Raw genomic sequence first — 21,061 nt, 5'->3', positions numbered from 1 at the left:
AATCAATAAAATTGATATAAAGAATACTTAGTTGTCTAATGTAAACATTATATCAGGTGTATGGGATCCATCTTGATCTGATTTGTTTATTGTATCATAAAAATCAATTCCGTGAAGGATTCGCACCATCCCTAATTGTAATCTTTCGAGTCACGCAGCGGGAGATGATTTCTTTGATTAAGCCGCCAGAAGTATATGCACCAAAATGCCAAGGGTAACAACTCTTCGCAACGAAAATTATAGTTTCGATCTTTCTTCCCATATAACAAGCCTTGAAGCCTCAATCAGTCGTATCAGAACAGACAAAATACGTGGAAAAAATATACGTGCTATACGACACGCCTGTGATGTTGACTAAAAAAAGGTCCTCTTTTTGACTCGACTTCCTAATTACCCGCTTTTATCCCATTTGAGAGGTGTTGATTGTTGAATAATTAAAAAGGGTCATCTTTCCCATCCCTGCTCCTGAAATATCCACCGCACCGTATTTTTCGTTGATGGTCTTACCAACTCTGGCGTTCGCTATATCGGAGTCCATTTGCGCGCATTTTCACACTTTTTCGGCAAAAAGAGGACAAATTCCCAAATAAGAAGACATTTAGACGTTCTCCGATGACATATTCAATTTATTGAAAAAAAAGGGACAAATCCTCTATAAAGAGGACATATGGTAACCCTATAAGTAGTAAACCTACTCATATGCAAAACTTATTTGATTACTCGGAGAAAAGTGAAAGTACTTGGTTACTCATTTCTAGAGGTGGTCAGTAACGAAGTACTTCTACTTTTTCGAAGTACTCAAGTAGTTTTCTGCTACTTCTGCTACTTACTCAAGTAGGTCTGAATTTCGCTACTTCTACTTCGTAATATTCTGTGACCTACTTACTTACTTTTCGCTCTTTTCAGTTTGTCAAGTAGAAGTACTTAATCCTCCAATCAGGAAGATAGCCTGGGCAATAGGGCTGTTCAAAAATAACTTTTTTTCCTGAATCTTGCTGGTTACTTGATTAAATCGTTAGGTTGCCTTAAAAAACGACGCATACCAAATTTGAATTCATTCCGACAAATATTCGCGGGTTACGTAGAGTTTGAAAATTTTGGATTTGCCCAAAAACGCAAAAAAAAATTTTTCTCAAATTTTTTTGCCAACCCCATGAAATTGTTGCACTGTCTTCAAAAACTATGCAAAACAAATTTGACTCAATTCCAAGCTGTAGAACCGGAGTTATTTCTGTTTTTATTCGATAATTCTGGGATTATCCTTGATTGGTGGATAATCCAAGAATTATCACCGAAAAACTGGAATAACTCCGCTTCTACGGCTTGGAATTGAGTCAAATTTGTTTTGCATAGTTTTTGAAAACAGCCCAACAATTTCATGGGGTTGGCAAAAAAATTTGAGAAAAATTTTTTTTTTGCGTTTTTGGGCAAATCCAAAATTTTCAAACTCTACGTAACCCGCGAATATTTGTCGGAATGAATTCAAATTTGGTATGCGTCGTTTTTTAAGGCAACCTAACGATTTAATCAAGTAACTAGCAAGATTCAGGAAAAAAAGTTATTTTTGAACAGCCCTACTGGGCAATTTCACGGAGTATCAACATTTAATTTTCGTAAAAGTTGATTAAAGCCCAGAATTTTCGTTGTGGTTCGCGCTCAGTGGATACGGAATAACCAGTAGTATTGGTGAATATAATTTAGGTAGCGGGTTGGCGTGGTTCCGCTCACACCGCATTGTCGCCCATCGTCCATATGAAATATTTAATCACAGTATATATGGCTCATCATAGCGATTGAAACTGATGTTCGCAATCTAGCATTTATTTATCATACCGTATACTAGCAGTCCATGGCGTGTCCTAATCTGGAAAAGTGGACTCTGACTTTTTTTTAGTTTTAGAGCTGTTTTAGCATACCACCTTTAAAACTTTCTGGACTAAAAACGTGAAATACCTTTTCCGCTTTTAGAAGTAGCATTTATATTTGAGTTTTAATTCCCATTATCATATACTTTGAGCTCCAATTAATATCAGTTCTTTTGTCTATGGATAACATACAAGTTGAAGCACAAAAGCAAGTCTGGCAATGCCTTTAATTTCTGAAAATAAAGCTAGACAATATGGCATTTTTACGATGCACCATATTTTCTAAACGTTTTCTAATCGCGCAAACTGTTTACACCGTATCCTATACAACTTCTCCGTATTGCTCTTCGACCAAACTACGGGCCTTATAATATGGGAAGTGCGCCATGTCATGATATTTTCTAAAACGTGCTGTTCTATTAAACAGACGATTAGTATCGCATTTCCATATCAATACTATAATTTGCATCCAATGATTAGCGATCGTTATGTCATGATTGTTCAATAGTGACATCGCAAAACAGAATGACATCGAATACTAAAACTGTACTGCGAATGTACTGAACTGGGAATGTAGGGTGAGTGCCATACAAGTGTACAGGCTTTTCCCCAGAATTTACACGCCATTTTAAGGGTGCGTATTATACACGGGGGCGTACTATATTCGGAAAATTACGGTACTAATCGCGCAAAGTGTTGAAACCGTATCCGATACAACTTCTACGTATTGCTCTTCGCCTAAACTTGGGGCCTTATAATATGGGGTAGGGCACCATGCCATGATATTCTCTAAAACGGGGTCTTCTAGTACATCAAGGGTTAGTATCGCATTTCCATATTAATACTATCATTTTCATCCCATGACGCGGACGAATGCTTAAGCTGTCGAAAATTGAATACTTCCTGGTATGCATCAATATGAATCAAGCTCGGCATCTTTCGCATAGTTCAATTTGCACCTTTTGACAATCCATGAGAACGAATTACGATCGTTTTCACAACTACTTACTTACTTGAGTAGATTTAAAGTCAGCCAATTCTACTTCTACTTCAAGTAGTTTTAAGTTGCTTATGAAAGAAGTAGTTCTGCTCGTACTTGAGTAGATTTTTTTCGTCGCTACTTCTACTTCTATTTAAGTAGCTTTCTTGACTACTTTGACCACCTCTTCTCATTTCCTCTGGATAAGTACCTCCGGCGGTTGCAGAGTGTCGCCCTCCCTTCAACATATTTTCTTCGCAATCGCAATCGGCACTATATTTCGCTCACACTATTCAACAACATTTTTTTACTCTATCCATCACATGCAGATCAAACATTATTCTCAGACAAGGTCGCAGAGTGGCCCCGCTGAAATGATCAAAAATAGTTAGGAATCAGCGCCGAAAGACATTGGCTATCTCGTACGTGACGAAATAAGCCATTGTTACATTCACAATCAAAATAATGTAGTATTCCAATCGACGTTCTCAAAATTCAATTTTGTATTCGATTATGCTATATATGTTCTCAGTATACTGATTTTAAGTAAGAGTGAGTGGTAATCGAACACCGGCCTCAACACACAGCCTACAGTACCATACTCGATTCGCCATCGAATCATTTTTCTACTCTATTTTCCCAGCTTTGCAAGTTATTCGTTACTCTTCGTATAGTGATCTTCGGTGACGCTGAAATCACTCGCTGTTAAATCGGATGCTAAATTGTTGCAACTTCCTTATTTTTGGTAATTATAGCAATATGTGGAAAATTTCCACGACAGACTAAAGGAAAAAGGCTGTAACTATATGCCTATATAAGGTGATGAGATGAATGTCACATGCACATGCTCCAGACTGTTCAGAGCAGAAAGCGAGCATGTGTCTCGTGATAAGCGCGGGTCACTCAATCAATATCTTCTGTGGTTGTAAATGTATTACCTTTACGATTGCAGAAGATGCAGGACTGAATGTTTCCCGAGTTGGATTTCGCATTTGTGATTCACAAAAACGGTTTTACTGTGTCATATCCACAATTTGGGGTTTCTTATAATTGTGTTCCTTGTGGTACTTTTAGCGAATATTCTAACCGAGTACAACGAAAAATGTCTTTCACGATCAAAGGTCTTGCATTGATGTTGTTAGTCGTCGCCATAACGTGCGAAAACGTCGAGGGCGGTGAGTTCTATGCTATATTATTGACGTCACGTAGATACAGATTATTCCCGATGAACTAGTTCATATATTTTTAATTGTGTTCAAATAATAGTTTGATGGTATGGAAGGTTATGACTGTTCATGAGAGAATTCTCCAATATGAAATTAGAACTATATACAGAGCAATAACTATGAAATGGAGATAAATCGCGTCAAGCGCGGAAAATAATTTCTGTTTGCACGGAGAACGACTGGTTTAGCCTATTTTTTAATTCATCAAGTTTTCTGTTGCTACTGAAGTATGGAAAACAGTTTTGCACGGCTGAATTATCTAGTTAACGAGGCACGCATAGAATGTAAATAGGCTAATTATTTTATGCTGTGATTGTCAGGTTTCAATAACAAAGTAATCGAAACTGTTATTAGGCAATTTTTTTATCAAATTACAATTACAATTACAAAAAATAGAAATGCTTCAATTACAATTACAATTGCATGAAAAACTGTAATCAAATACGTTCAGCTCAATTACAAATTACAATCGATCCAACTCCAGTGTACACCAAAAAAAACCTTTTCGTCAAAATTGCAGCGCTTTGTCATAGTTTGCAAACATTTATGAGTGAATATGATAAAATCCAAGCGACGGAAATAAATCATATGTTTGGATGACAAAAGCCATCACAATGCAACCATGCTTTACCTATCACGTAAATAGTTGCAGCCATTCATTGCGTAGCTTCGACTCTTATTAAAATTAACGATCGGCAGCTAGTAGCCTTCTTTCAAGTGCATTGCATGCGACACCAAATTTTACGCGATGTTGCTGAACAGGGGCACTCGATTGTGATACTTTTACCGAAGCGTGAATTTATTGGTAAACACTGACTCTTAGGCCCGGTATTGTTACAAACTACAGCGCACACTCAGTTTCCAACAATCGTGAGAAATCTAATCAAGGGTCAAGACGGCATAGTAATCGATGACCATCCTAATTAACATAGTCCGATGCAATTTGTTCGTAGAGTGCATTATATTGGATTATTGATTACGTACGTTAACGTATGTGTGGCGATATTTTTCGATATCTAAATAAGTGATTTGATTATATAAGGCGAAAAGTTGCTCTGCATGAGACGACGGGATATTGTTACACTGTCGGGCTCGGTCCCGCCGTAAGATTTGGTGCTGAATTGTACACCAGAATTTCGCCCTTATCCGTAAATATTGGTGTGTGAGATACCGACCTGTTTCGATTCAGACTCGGGTTGGATCAATTCCGGGGGCTACAAGTTCCAGGTATTTACTGGACCTATCACCGGCCGAGCTGCCCAGCAAGAATGCAGTTTGATGGGAGGCAGGTTGGCTGCTGAAGTTCTGCGTGACCCTGCCGCAGTGAAGTAAGTGTTGGACGTATAAAAGTTTGGAATTGGTACAAAACTGTAACATGTATGCTCTGAATACTTTACCCAATATATTGGTTACTCGTAGTTCGACAGCAGGTCACATAGTATAAACCCGCAAGAGCAGCTGCTTAAAAAAATTATCTCCGATTCAGATATATCATTCAAAATCGCTTTGTCAGTGGCGGATGGGACGGCCATAACCTGCCTTGGGTAGGTCTACTCAAAATGAACAATCGATGGAGTTGGATCGATTATAAAGACTGGAATCACGCTACTACCGCTTGGAATGTAGGTGAACCGAACGACACATCAGGAGGCGAAAGCTGCGGTCAAATCTGGACGACAACCTCCAGCAAACTTTTCCTGAATGATTCACCATGTCGTAGTACGACCAACTCCTACATTTGTGAGATGAAGGCCTGAGACGCCCGGGCAGTGTGGCGGAATCGTAATCTAGAATTTGTTCAGTGTGTGATTGTCTCACTATTTCGGAAAGGAATTGTGTTGCTAGTCACGACACATCTACAATCTACAATCTACATTCACGACGAAAATTACGATATTTTAACGACCACACTGCATGCTCCCTTTACGTTGGTTGACAATAAAACGTGATTGGTGAGAGCTATTTGGTTTTTCATATGGTCATAGATTGGCGAAAGGAACGTTTCAGAGTTAGCACGCGAATCGGTTGCTATAGCTGAGCGTATCATGTGCTTTCTGTATCAATATATACATGCCTCAAAATATACCATTTCGCTAATGGGGAATTTAAACTACAATTCACGCTGTCTATATCTGGCAAATATATTAAGTTTTATGTCGCAATTGATAACGGAAACTGTCACCAACGATTTGTAATTGACAGTACCGCGTCGCGCGAAACAGAAGAAATATGCATAAGATGATTTCAGTAAATATGAGCGTGATGTCTCATACCATGCTAATCTTCAACACCACGAAATACCAATGTTCGCAAATAGCGTTGAAAACCAAAAGCAGTTAATAAATGATACGCAGGATAAACTAGAAACCTGTGGTCTCAAACACGTAGCCCGCGGGCTGCATGCGGCCCGCGAGATCATTTTGTGCGGCCCGCGTCGGCATTTTGGATTTTGAAGTATTTGACGATATCTAACTGCCACATATCTTTTTAAAGATTTGAGAACACGTAATTTGCTCTAACGAAACCTACTCCAAAAACCTGAAATTACTCATCAAACTTCACTATCACATCACTTTCAAAAGTTACCATGTAGTGGAAGTTCGGCTATTACGTCACGTTACCTGTTTATGATGGTAAAACATGACCTACTGTTCATGATTCGCGACTGAAAATTGTGATTTAGACTTGGACGCGACCTTTTGCAGAATTACTTGAACTCGGACTGAAAGTGGCGAGATAGCGTAGTGGTTTAATCCACAACTGCAACACCAATGGGTTGCGGGTTCGAGTGGGACCAAGGTCGATTCCAGAATTCCTACCCAAGTGTTGGGGGTTTATCAAGGCTCCTCCTCGCCATATCATCCGTGTAAGCGGTGTCTTATAAAAGCCTATAAGTGGGCCGTGCTACAAGACGACAGCTACGGAATAAAAAGGAAGAAAATTGGTCTGGTGTAAATGACCATATAAGAGTCGACAAACACCATAAATACCGCAATCAACAACATCAACCCGGACTGAATTGGTTATAAAACAGAAATGACTTGAGTTTAAAGTTACAATCAGAGAAGGGCTTGTGAGGTTGTGACGCGGAATGTCGTGACTTGGTACAACCTTGTACGCAACAAACTATCAAACTGTTACGAAAAACAGTAATATATCAAAAGGTCGCTGCGTAGCGTGTTTAGTTATAGCTATCTGAGCAGGTCGGTATGATGGCAACTATTTGCATTCTGTTGCCCTCTTGATGTATAGTTAGTTACATCCTACGTCATCTTGGGTATATTTACCCATGTTATTATCGCCAATTAAAAGTGGCAAGTAAAGTAGCGGCGCGCTCAACAATTGTAACACCAATGAATTCTTCGGCAATTAGACATTTCCATTACTATGGCACATTAATAATTATATTCAAGTTGTTATTGTTCTGTTCCAATATTCGAAGGCATATCTAACGCAGATATAATTTGATTTTGGTAATGACTTGATCAACAGCCTAGTTATCAGGAGTATACTGGAAACCCGGATTAGGGTTACACTACTCCAATGCTGTGGTATTGGTATCAGATCAATCTTTGTTAACTTCTAAAATATTCTTCCAATAATTGTGGCACGTCAAATGACCTCTTTCTCCAAAAGTATACCGCGATAGCTTTTACAAATTCATGATGGATTTGTATTCAAGCATGGTGTCTATAACTAATTCTTTTGAAAAAGTACAACAACAATTTTATTTAAATACATGTGATTTTACTCGTGCCAGGCATAAATTCAAAATAGTCAATGCCAGTCTGCAAGGTTTCGTCAAATAAGGCCTACTTGGAAATACATTAAATAACACTATTATTGGTGCTGCGGCCCGCGGCGCCATCAAAATCTAGGGAATTTGCCCGCGAGCCGAAGCTGATTAACCAATCATCAGAGCCGTGATTTCGTGGTTATTAGTCTTCTCGCCGTTCTATGGTCGCTGGCCACGCCCACTCTACGGGCAGCTACTTTCAAACGCATTTATTCAAATCTTACCGACTTTCCTGTGAGCTTATTGCAGGCTCATTGACGTTGTTTTATCAATTATTATTATTATATTCTTCATTCACAGTAAAACTGGTAAAGACACACATAATCCGGGGAGCAACCTGTCCCCAAAGGAAAATGGCGAGATTGGAGTAAATTTTTAAAATTTCAGTAATACATTCCAATTTTTATTCCTATGCTATACAAGGAGAAGTCAGATTACAGAGTTGCAGCAGATGAAGAATTGGCAAGTGTAACTGTAATTGGTTATATGACGTCAAGAACGGAAGATACAATAGTTTATATTCCAGGCGTTCATTCACGCGAACAGAATTACAAATTCAATTTTGCGGGAAACGTTTTTGCGTGTTCAATCTGCATTTCAAGAAGGATATACATTGATATAATAGGTTGTTCATGGTCTTATGTATGCGTATTCATAATAACTATCCATATAAATCGATTGTTACAGTTTAAAAAGTAATGCAGGTCGAGCTATCTTAGAATAAATAACGACTCCTCCGTGTTAAACAATCGCGGTCCAGTATAATGGACCGCCGGTCGCAAAGGGTTAAGTGGCTCGCGAGATAATTAGCTGTCATATAAAATAATAAATATTCCATGTAATTTATCACGTTTACATATATCGTCTGCTATCGGCGCAACAAAGTATGTAATTTATTGTGAATTTGCAAGGTCAACCAAAAATTTGATTAGCTTGACCGCGAAATTTGGGTTGTTGCTGACTCACGCATCAGTTACGACGCATTGGCATAGCCAGGGGCCAGCCGCATTTTTCGTATATCTTCCTATATGACCTTAAAATAGAATATTTCGTGGTAGATTTATTTGACTAGATATTTTTCTCAGCACTTAGCGCGATTTATTGTCACTCAAGATCTTGTATTTAGTACCCCTCCTGAAAATTTACCGAATTGAGTCTGACAATACTCTCGATTATGAGAGAACATGTCGTCCAACATCCGACTTCGCATCTGCACTTGCAGAAAGATGGTAGGCGATGAAGCCGTTGTAAGCGCCGAATAATCCTGTCTTTGCCAAATGAGTTCCTATCGGAAGACTAAAGAAAGGTCATAAACATTCAAGATCCAATTGGCCCGCGCAATGATTCGCAAATGTCATGTGGCCCTTTCGCCGAAAAGGTTGGCCCCTTGTATTAGGCAAATAAAAAAATCAATAGCCGCCTCAAAACTGAACTTTTCGGACTTTCGCCGAAGCGAAATCAGCGACAATATCCTCAAAATCAAGTTTTTGAACGTAGTCCCTTTTTTTATATAGAAAGAATGGATGGAGCTGATAGCCGATCATTATTTATGGTAGGTAGAACGTTAATAAGACTTAATCATTTTGAGCTCTGAGAAGCTCCTCTCACAGCTCGCAATTGAAACACCAATGGTCAGACAAAGTTTCAGACACGAGCAGTCGAGCATAAATATGGTGCCGAATCAAGTAAGTTGCATTACGATCAAACTGCTCCGCACCAGCCTCTTAAATCGGTCAATTTACGCAGCTAACTCCAATTTAACAATACTGATTTTAATCGAAAGCTATATTGTTGCCACCCTGATTACGGAAATACAATTTTATAGCTTAGGGTCAACAGAACCACCCACCCCGAAGTCTGAAAACACTGAAAATCGGCATTGTTCCGAATAATCGCTCGATACAATTTCCATTATCATGGCCAATTGGTCATTGTGTTGCGGCGCTCCGATTGTTCGGAATAATCGGTCTTGACGGATATTTCGAAGTGGTTCCAGAGCCATTCTCAAATTTTAATTTGTGTTTTCGGAATTACTGCGACAATAGCTTTCTATTGAGACCAGTTGATTAGATTTGTGCTCTCGGGTCGCCAGCTATAGGACTCCCAATTATACGCTGATTTTAGCCGGCTGTGTACACTGTGCACTGTGCACTTGTGCAGCCTCATTTTGCAACATGCCCAATACAGTCGAAGCACCTGGAATATCAAAAACACACAAATCAGTCATCGTGCTTTTGCCAATTCGATTGTTTGCGAATAAAGGTGTGAACAATATACCCCTCCAATCCGTAACATGATGTAGTAAATATACTATCACGTACACAGACTTTATAATAATGTATTCAAGTGAAAAACGGAGGCATGGAAATTTTGACGTAACAATTTCGAATAATTTAATTTGCCTGGCTTGGCCCGCGAGCCATCTGACGGTTTGAATCCGGCAACTTGAGTTTGACACTCCTGATCCACACAGCTCTTGTTCGGGTGTATATTTTTCTGCGTTCTGTGGGAGATTTCTATTTTTCCAACAAGTATTTTCGGTAGGCGGCCATCAATGTAAAAACTAGAATGTGGAACAATGATACTCCGGCTACCACGTACACCTGTTTCAAGGAGAAAAGCTTGAATATTGATGTAAAGACTCGTCAAACTTTTGTATGTGCAGACACACTCAATATCTCACCATTGAAAATGGATTTCTCTGAAACAAAGCCCCAGCAACTTGAATCATCACAGACGATCCAAGCGCCAACCCAGCCGTGAATATAAACATATACTTCCCTGTCATGTTAGTCACTTGATTGGACCAGGTCGTGCCTAAAACGTGACAATTATGAACCCACTATCGCGGTGCTATGTTAATGCACAAACCGAGTGCAGCAACATAGTATCAATGTAATAGAAAACGTTACCGCTGGGTCGTAGAGTGGCCACAGAGAAGCCATGCACAAATGTGAATATCCACATCACCACTTCGTTCTCTTCTCCCCAAATACTCATAATTATCTAAAATCATAAATGAGCTAGTTATGTCTTGAAAAAGTGTTGTTTCAAAATTTATAACATCATAACATCGATGTTGGGCTGAAGCAGGGGCGGGCAACATGCGGCCCACCAACAGTTTCTGGTCTTACAGCGACATGGTAATGCGGCCCGCGGTCGCATTCTGCCCTAATTTCCAACTACTTGCTTATTACGTTATATTATAGTGACTGTAGGTTATACTTTAGTTCTTAGTTTTCTTGGTGGTGTGCGTTTATGCGTCACTAAATGAATCACACTGTGAAAACTAAGGGTGGATATTGGGGTGGATATGAGGTTGAAGGGATGTTTCCACCGTGTACAACGCAATTCCACCTCATTTCGACCGTGAAAATCCACCGTTAAACGTGGATGTGATATCCACCCATATAATGTCACATGATGTCACAAAAATCGCCGAGATGACCAACATAAGACCAACTGTTAACACAAACGATTTAAACAGCTTCTTGGAGGTACAGAACCTCAATATACAATTGAATAGTATATTTATATTGAAATGAACGCGAATATTTTCGGCTGACACTCGTCAGGGGTAATCGATTAAATCGACGGTCAATAAACCGAATTTTCAATATCGTTTTGCGTTAGGGGTGGTCTATATACAGTTATACACCCTTATCTTTGAAATATATTTCGATATATCTTGTCACGGTAAAAGTTTCAATCTATCATTTGTGCATGAGAATTCAAGCCTTCTTACCGCCGATGCACTTATCCCAGCCAAATCCAACAGAATCATCAAATGTGGCTTGAAATAACGCGACATGAGTACACCCGAAACACCGCCGACTATATTCCCGCCCCAGTATAGCGAGTTCAGATACGAGGCTTTTCGCACCTGGAAATATAACCGGGACGTGAGGGGTGTACTGTTCAAAAAGAGTTTTATTTCACTTCGAAGTTTCACTGGCGTAGTGTTTGTACATAACTAGGTGGCCGCAAATCAATTCTCGTTTCCAATTTGTAATTTCTACCTGCACCCATAAAATAATAGCATTTACGGTGGCACATTATTTCTGTTCGCATGACCTAGCATCGTGCTCCAGGATAGTGACGCTTATTATAATTGTTTCCGTCGTCAGATGAGGTTTCAATAGAGTGAAAGTCACTAATAATTTCTGTAACATTTGATTACTATGATTTGCTCGAAATTTTGACAACTTCATTTAAGAGAACCACGTTGAAATGATAATGACCCACGACTTAATCGCCGGTGTGTAATTTCTGTGGATTTTTGACAAAATTACAGAACAAATGATATTGAACATCCACTGGATACCACAATCGTGTGGGCCGCGAAGCGTATAATCTTGGCTCGCGACGGCGCCAGAGAGATCTTTTAATATGTATGTAGTATTTATTGCATTACTTGCAACAACAAAAAGTATTCGCGCGATTTCCTGTAAATCGTTATTGCATATCCGATATCACTGTGCCGAGTACTATAGCCAATAAGAGAGGCCGTTACTATAATATGGCTTGAACAAAAATTGGTTTGGTTTGAAGATTTTTCCGACACTAGTTTATCAGGGAAACAACGTCGAAGACCATTTGTATGTTTTAGCGCAGGGGTGTGCAATGAACGGGTACAGCAATATGATACACAGGCATTTCGAGGCGCACCATTTCCGCTCCGGGCACATAAAGACATGACGAGTTGGCCAACATACGGCTGCGCAGAGTATGGTTCGGAAAATATCGGCTGCGAGAAAATATTGATCAAAATGGAGCATCGCTGGTTGGCCCAAACCAAAATGTTTCATTGGGGATTGTGTAATCGGAGTAGTAAGGTCAATCACGGTGACTTCGAAATGTTTGCAAAATGCCATTTTCTCTTGTGATATAAATACCGATCAATCCATAAGAACTTCAAGATAAGCAAGCTGATAGATAAAAATGACGTGGCTGGACGTTATATGTTCATTAAAAAATATCTTCATGAATTTTATTGCCCTATTTTTTGTCGATCATACTCAAGGTGTCGTCGGAAGTGTTATTTGTTATTATGACATTTGCTCCACCTATCTTTGTGGATTAGTAATTACCGCCAAACATGAATTCCTCGTGTGTCGTGCTTGTAGTTTATACCCTTGTGTTCTATGTTCTCTATCGTCGTCGGTTTAACTGCACTCTGGATCGTGTCGTCTGTCTTAAGTTGTTCAGCTGATCATATACTGATTTCATATTGCAACCTCGTCGTATGAGTTATTGTTCAAGCAAGATCAAAAACCGTGTTTATCACTGGCCTACAGTTGATATTTGTACAAGAAATATGACATTTGCATAAGTGAGCTAAATCTGAACTAAAAGTAGAGGGGGTCCGTGACGATCCAAAAGGGGTCCGCAAAGACCAGAAGGTTGAGAACCACTGGCTTACACGGACGAGATGACGAGGAGGAGAGAGAAGGGGTATTAGTTTTCTCCTGCACCATCGAGATGCTTTGACGACGGAGATGCGATACCGCCTCAGATTTGGGTCACGGTCCAAAAAGTTAAAGCGCCTCTGACCGACGAACATACTTTGCTATCAAGCATACATTATCATGTAATGTAACGGATATTTGACATGTAGCCTGGAACTCACATTCATCTTTAACGCTGAGCACACTGCTGTAGAGTAAATGTAGGTTTGAAAAACCCCACGGCTTGCTACGCTGCAGAACATATACATGACAATGAGTATGAAAAGCGCCCAAACTTCTTTCAATGGTCGCATTTGTGTCGCCTCTGAAATAGAATCACACAGCTAAAAAGAATTTGTATTTTCCAGATTAAATTAGAATTAGAATTGCTGAATTCGCCAAAGCATGGAAATTGAATTAAATTCCTAATTCAAAAGAGTTACAACAAAAACCAAGTTCAGTTCATTGTATTAAGTATTAGAATGGCAAATGTATGTACGGTGTACACTACATCACGCTTGGCCGGTTTATCACTATGTAGTTCTCCTGTAGCATTTTAGGGAAAAGAAAAAAAAATCGATTAGAATCAAAATGAAATCATTGATGCATTTGATAAAATAGATTGGAATTATATTACTGGCATTTCATTCGAATTAGTCTCATCAGATTACTAGAATTACTTCTAGGTGTTCAAGTGGGCTCTGAAATTGTAATAACCAGGTCATGGCCAGAACCCATAGGCCAGTGGTCGGGAACCTGTGGCTCGCGAGCCATATTGCTCTTTTGGGTATAAGATATGGCTCTTTGCCAAATTTTGATTTTGCAGTGACTTGTTAGTAAATTGTCATCACGGCCAGAATGATTATTACTCTCGTGCCAGTATAAACAATTAAATATGTCTTTGACAGGCCAAGACAGTGACGTATTGAGGGTTAAGGGATCGGATCCCCATTTTCAAAATCCCCTACATTTAAGTTGCTGTTGTGCCGGCGGCAAATATCACTCGCGAATTCCATGTTCCCGCCTCGAAATAATCTTGAATTGCACGATACGTTGATTGGTAAAACTGAATAGCAGACATGGTGACGCCTGTATAACAAGTCAGCCGTGAAAGTGACATTCACAATTACATTATGTACTGCTGTAATGACCATTTTTGACTCCGCCTACGCATGTGATCACGGATGTTCGCATTTACAAAGAACATCATTACCGGGGGTCGCCAACCTGCGGCCGTAGACCTAAAATTATGAGGCTGTATACGCATAATTAAATTAGCGTGAGTTGGCGGCCGTCACAATGCAATTTGAATTGAGGAAATTTAAGTCACGGACACGGAAGACACGGAATACCTGATCACTGATCAGGTACGCTGAGAAAGACTAAACAGTGGTTACCAATCTTTTTGTCTTCATTTCCCACTTCAGATTTATTCTGAGCCTTCATTCCCCACCAGGACCGTAACAGCACTTTGTCGGCCCCGCCCAAAAATCGTTGGTCTTGTGCCCCCAGAACCCCCTCAGCCCCGCTGAGCCTGTACGCTTTTTCCCTGCAACTAATCAGCAACATTGGGTCTACTGTTTAGTGCGCCGCCTCATCTCGACTAAACGCGCGAAGCGCGGAAAATTTATGTGATACGTGTTTGAATCGGCCAATATGATAGGGAATTGCATATATTTTGCTATCGATTTTTTATCCTCTCTCTGCTCACGTAATCAGATTTGTCCGTAGAGCTGAGTGAGGTGTGTTGAAAAAGGAATTGAACATCTTGGGGCGGACCCGTTGGTAGATTGACTTCGTTACATTATGCTATTTCGTGACCTCCTAACTCCTATATCTGCTATGTCAAAAGATATGAAAATCGCCAAAACTAAAAGGCACTCACGATTTCAAATTGGTATTGCTTTACTGGCAAATAATTTTTCCCTGCGGGATGGCATTTGTCCTGTGGGGTTCAGATCGCCAGGACAGGAACATTCGGCGCCAGCCATTTAGCCAATTAAACATATATGTAGGCCTATGTCGTATATATATCGAAGTTTTGGGTCACCACAAGGGCATTCCTTCTCGGCCAAGGTCTTCTCGCTGCTGATCGTTCTGGCACACTTCTCGGAGTTGCATGTTACATGGCCTGTAACTTCATATGCCTTGGTGCGTCGTGGCGCAGTAATGGCCGACGCCGAAGTCTCCATTTCTATAAATTCTACGTATTTTCGTGGGGGAAGGGTACCCGATAATCAGATATTCGGCAAGATTAATTCGCGGGGGATTTGGGGTGCGGCAGCTACGGTCCTGTTCCCCACTACCCAGCACTTTTGTCATCACAGAGCAGCTATTTGCTGGTTTGACTACACAAGACACACAGCCACACCAGTACGCAAGACAATCGCCTATAACTGTAACATAAAACGTATTGTGAACCGATACCAGTATCTTCGCGAAAGCGTTATATCATAGTGTTCTATATGGTGTCGACACAAGCAAATCTCACGCCTCAGTGAAATTGATGCACGTCACAATTTCCCTTTGGCAACAGGCAATTTGACGGTCATTTTTGACCGGCTTGCCGAGCATTAAATTTGGTAAAACGGGTATCAATCGAAAGCTGACTCTGCACTGATTACGAAAATATAAACTTTATTCCGCTCGTGGCCCTGGAACTCCCACAACCAGCCGCGAATGTTTCATTGTTATGGAGATTTGCATTGGGACGCAACAATGCTGTCTGGCGAACCGAGAGAGTAGCTTAAGAGCAAAAGAGCCAGACAGCATTGTTGCGTCCCAATGCCAATCTCCATAACAATGAAAAACTCGAGGCTGGTTGTGGGAGTTCCAGGGCCACGAGCGGAATAAAGTTTATATTTTCGTAATCAGTGCAGAGTCAGCTTTCGATTGATACCCGTTTTACCAAATTTAATGCTCGGTAAGCCGGTCAAAAATGACCGTCAAACTGCCTGTAGCCAAATGGAAATTGTGACGTGAATCAATTTCACAGAGGCGTGAGATTTGCTTGTGTCGACACCATATAGGACACTATGGTTATATCACGTCAAACTTGTCGTGCTAGATGCGTTTGTGACGCCATCATTGGCCATCCAGAGGTAAAAACGAGGTTTTATGAACAACACGCAATATAATTTTCGGTACATACCAGACATGGGGTAATCGCGATTAGTAATCGTAATCGATTACGACGATTACAGCATTCTCAAGTAATCGTAATCGCAATCGATTACATTCGAAAAAAATCCAAAGTAATCGTAATCGTAATCGACTACTTCACATATCTAATCGATTTCTTTGTGAATGAACGATTACTTCTTATTTGTGCAATGAATATGACATAACCGAACATTCGTGAACAAGGAGGAGATAATATACCAGGTTATTGATACCGCGAACGGTTGATTTTCCAACGCCACTGCTCATTATTACGTCAGAAGTATTAGCTTTGCTCGTCCTTGCGTAAGAAGTATCCACACGTAGTAAATATATATTCGATGTACATTGCTGTGTGATTGTTGGAACAGCGTAAGCCATGTTGTATATCAGGTTATCAATACACTCCAGACGCCACTACCTCGCAGCAAGATAATAATCACCAGTCTGCCTAGTTTCAAATAGTAACTTATGCATTGATGTTTGGTTATGCTTAGACGCAGTTTGACCGTTGCTGCTTGGCGAGCAGTAGGCTCATGTATGTAGCATACGTATGTATTTGTACGTACACCGGACAAAGATTTGAAATTTTGTACTCGTCGAATAAAATACATTACGATGATTTAAATCAACAGCTGCTGATATATATCGTAACCGAGTCGTTATTTGCCGTTTCTCGTAACGGCAGCTTGCAGTATCTGTATTAAGTCGAAGGTAGAATTTTAAGTTCACTTTATCTTATTCTCATATGACTCTACTTGAAACGGGCAACAACCTTTATTTCACAATTATTGACTCTACATTTATACATGTCGCCATATAGCCATCCGCTTATACACAATGTTAGCGTGGGTTGTAGGTACAATCAGGACCAAAACAGTAATTCGTCCTCCACTCCAAACGTTGGTATTGGTAGGGTTGTAACCACATCACAATGTTCCGAGTCACAAGTCAATCTCACTTTGATAGTTTTGACTCGAGTCAAGTCGAGTCATTTTCAATTAAGTCACGTCCGAGTCCAAATCAGTTAGTATAGGGTCGAGTCTTAGTCATAGTGTTTGACTCGAGTACTAGTCCAAGTCGTTATGTTCACAGATCAGTTTTCAGATCAATCCGGTTCCACCCGCTTGTTTCATCTCTGCTCTAGTGATATATAATGGCTCGTATTCATAATATAGTAATTTTCATCATTTTTCACAGTTTACGGCCCTATTTCTAAGTATCAGGACTGATAGACGAAATACAAATAATGTGGTAACTTTACTATTTTTCGAAGTTACATGGAATGTCTGTCTTGGCTGTTCTAGTCTCGAGTAATGTGACTTGGTTCGAGTCATGCAAAATGACTCGAGTACAAGTCGAGTCAATACAAAAATTGACTCGAGTTGAGTCAATTTACGTATTAGAAAAAATGACTCAAGTCAAGTCTAGTCACCAAAAAATCACGACTCGAGGCATTACAACCCTAGGTATTGGGGCTCCATAGGGTGGTCAGTTTTCAAGTTGATGACTGAATTTCGTCAATAATATTGGTAATTGCATCATGTTGCTATTCATTCAGATTTACCGGTAGAGCTGGGGGCACGTAATTCATAATTATAGCATCTAGTATGTTGTTATAATTACTTCATTGAAAAACTTTCGTGGGACGCACACACAAATTGTCATGTCTTTATTCCTCTGTGAGTGCCCCGGGTGGCATTTGCATTGTTGGGGCTCAGATTGGAAGGACCGGACTATTCGTCACGTCCACAGATCGCGGCTATTGACAATGGACACATACCCAAAGTTTTGGCACAAAGGTCATTCTATGGTAGCACACTTTGTGGAGTTGCATGTTGGCCGAAATTGCATACGTCTTTCGGTGTGTCGTGGCGGGGTAATGACCGCCACCTAAATTTCTATTCCTATAAATCAGCGGTTCTTAACCTTTTTTCCTCCAGCGCCCCCTTTCAAAAATTATCGGGCTCTAGCGCCCCCCCAACCCCCCTTCCCCCCACATATGGTAAGGACTGTAATAAAGACAATGGGTAAGTGGGAGGGCCGTAACAGCATTTCGTCAGCCACCCTAAAAAACGATTGTCTTGCGCACATATAGCGGGATAAACCAAACTTCTGGGGCTTAACTCCCAAGAACCCCGTCGCGTGATTTCTATGGTCAGCAAAGTGTGTGTAGCCTGGTCACCATAGGCGCAAAAATTTTCAATAATGCATGAATAAATAGGTGGTAATTGCATATATATGTCGCTATAAACTTTTTATCGTCTCAGTCCACGTAATCAGAATTACCAGTAGCGCTGAGTGAGCTGTTGTCTTGGAAAATGAAGGCCACGTAATTAATAATTAAACATATTCCGGCGTGCCCGTTGGTACAAACTATTTCGTTACAAATTGTTATTTTGTCCGCTATATAGTCAAAAGATATTGAAACGCATAAACGCATTAAACTAAAGTAAGCATACGATTCGAAATTGGTGTCTCGACATCAATGTTGGGATGACTCGAGTCATGACTTGACTTGACTCGAGTCACTTTGCAAAAAATGACTTTACGTGACTCGACGCTTCAGAAATGTGGATTGACTCCTGACTCGGAACAAAATTTACGAGCCAATTTCAAGTCATTAATATGTAAATGGTGTTGACTAAATCACTGCATCATGTGTATGTTCGGATTATTCGCGATACGCTGGTGGCACTTGTGAGAGCAACCAGTCATTCACTTATTGTAGGTTTCTCTGGTCCTCGATTGTTACATCACAAATAAATTGAACGCAAACGAAATGATTAAGGTGCATGTTGTCGTAGTAGGTTAGTGGAAACGTATTTGTTTCTTAGTCGACTCGCCGCTTCTACATTAAGCGGTGCTCACCTTTATCAACCCTCCTGTAAGATTTAAACCGAATGAACATAGTTCATGCGTTTATATTCTCACGGACGTGTAGCTGGGTAGTGTATTGTACCATATCAATTTGTTTAAACATCTCGAAACTTCGTATTCGATCGTCTATTTTGGCTGATAATAACAGACTGTAGCATGTAACTAGTCACGTATTTTATTAGCAGTTCTACGTGTGCATGTGCGATAGATCGCCTTTTTGCTTGTATATTTAACTTCATATTCGTTACTTGATTCAAGCTAAATGGCCGATTAATCTGTCTTTCACGCATCTGGCAAAATGCTATGACTTTGAATCATCACTGATACTTCGAAGATTCAATTTGACTTGAATTGTGACTTGACCCGTGACTTGACTCGACTTGACTTGACTCGAGTTACCTTAAAAAATCGATTGACTTGACTTGACTCGAGTCAAAATGTGCAATGACTCGAGATGACTCGTGACTCGAAGGTAGTGACTTGATCCCAACACTGCTCAACATGCGACGACATGATAATTCGGCACGAGCGATTTAAGCACCTATGGAAAATTATAGACTTATATCGAAGTTTACGCTCAACATACGGGCAATCCTCTTCGGCTAAGGTTTTCTCGCCGACGATCTTTTTGACACACTTCTCAGAGTCCCATATTTACCGGAACTTGATATGTCTTCGATCATCGTGGCGTGGTACAGGCCGACGCCGAAATGCCAATTTTCATTTTGTATAATTATGCGTATTCTTTCGTGGGGGAGTCGTGAAAACATAATGTTTAATTTATGTTCATTCACCGAAATAACTTAGGGCACCATTCGAGCTACCCGATTAGGGGTTTGGGTTGCAGAAGTTTCGGTTTTGGTAAGAGGTCAAAGTTCAGTCGCTCTTTTTGGGAATTTGGTATTGGAAATTTTTCGCGCTTTAATCGCGCTCGAGGACCATTCGACTATAATAAACCATATTATAATTGTTTGCGGTATATTAAGGGTCAAATCAAGGTTGGTATATCAACAATCGGGTACGGTCTCACGTCTCATACCCTGCGGTTCGAACCCTCCCAAATTCACATCGGCGATTAGCAATACGGAAAATTAATGGTATTGGAGTTTGTCTTAGTGCTTTGCGTGACTATAAGTAAGTCAACTGAGAATTGGATGCATATGCTCACATTGAATTTAGTACTGTACCCAGTTATTAACTTTAACATGAATTTATTCCAAACAAATAAACTCATATTATATAACGTTAATGTGAGGTTGTGAACCACGACACGAGATAGTATCATCCTTTATGATGCTGAAGAAATATTCTAGATATTTAATTTTGTAGCTCTCAAATACAAGTATATTTAGTTATTCATTTCGTGCACAATGCTTCAAAACTTATATTATGTACATTGTACAAGGGGCTCCCACTCTCAATCAAAAGTGACATACAGTGCCTTCTTCGATTTTCAGACGCGATGCACTGCGGGATATAATGTAATTCGAAACATTTTGTTTAAAATAACCCTAGCCAGTGTGACGGAAGTGTAATAAATAACGAAATATTGGCGATCTAAAAGTACGCGCAATTCGTTTTATATGAATTATAATAACCCACTACATAGGCCTACTACATATGCAGCAAACATCGGCGCGTAGCGCGACCAAAAATTTCGGGATTTGACATGTTTTGTGGAATGTTAATTTGTTCTGAATACTCATTAA

At 40.0% G+C, this 21,061-nt stretch overlaps 2 protein-coding genes across 3 annotated transcripts in view; one reads left to right on the top strand and one right to left on the bottom strand.

Moving 5' to 3' along the window:
- The window catches only part of LOC145432920 (solute carrier family 60 member 1-like), a 45,626-nt gene that overhangs the window by 9,317 nt on the left and 15,248 nt on the right, over positions 1-21,061 (bottom strand). Inside the window, exons 8-12 of one of the 2 annotated variants that reach the window (XM_080309757.1) lie at positions 13,496-13,638; positions 11,612-11,749; positions 10,779-10,872; positions 10,550-10,683; positions 10,185-10,469 (exon numbers count right to left, since the gene is read on the bottom strand). In XM_080309757.1, the coding sequence (XP_080165883.1) occupies positions 10,383-10,469; positions 10,550-10,683; positions 10,779-10,872; positions 11,612-11,749; positions 13,496-13,638 (596 nt within the window). In that variant the 3' untranslated portion in view covers positions 10,185-10,382. Of the gene's footprint in view, positions 1-10,184; positions 10,470-10,549; positions 10,684-10,778; positions 10,873-11,611; positions 11,750-13,495; positions 13,639-21,061 lie in introns of those variants that run through there. The other variant, XM_080309758.1, reaches the window with a different exon arrangement.
- Positions 3,918-6,032, top strand: LOC145432927 (C-type lectin BfL-2-like). Its single transcript, XM_080309766.1, has 3 exons — positions 3,918-4,019; positions 5,260-5,398; positions 5,557-6,032. Exons 1-3 carry the CDS (start codon positions 3,947-3,949, stop codon positions 5,825-5,827), a joined length of 483 nt encoding a protein of 160 aa, XP_080165892.1. The 5' UTR covers positions 3,918-3,946; the 3' UTR covers positions 5,828-6,032.

Source organism: Botryllus schlosseri, chromosome 2 (genome assembly GCF_051294905.1).
Source record: "Botryllus schlosseri isolate E-star chromosome 2, Bs_hap1, whole genome shotgun sequence".
NCBI lineage: Eukaryota > Metazoa > Chordata > Ascidiacea > Stolidobranchia > Styelidae > Botryllus > Botryllus schlosseri.
Note: the sequence above shows the minus strand (reverse complement) of the source record. Positions and strands in the feature narration are given on the sequence as shown.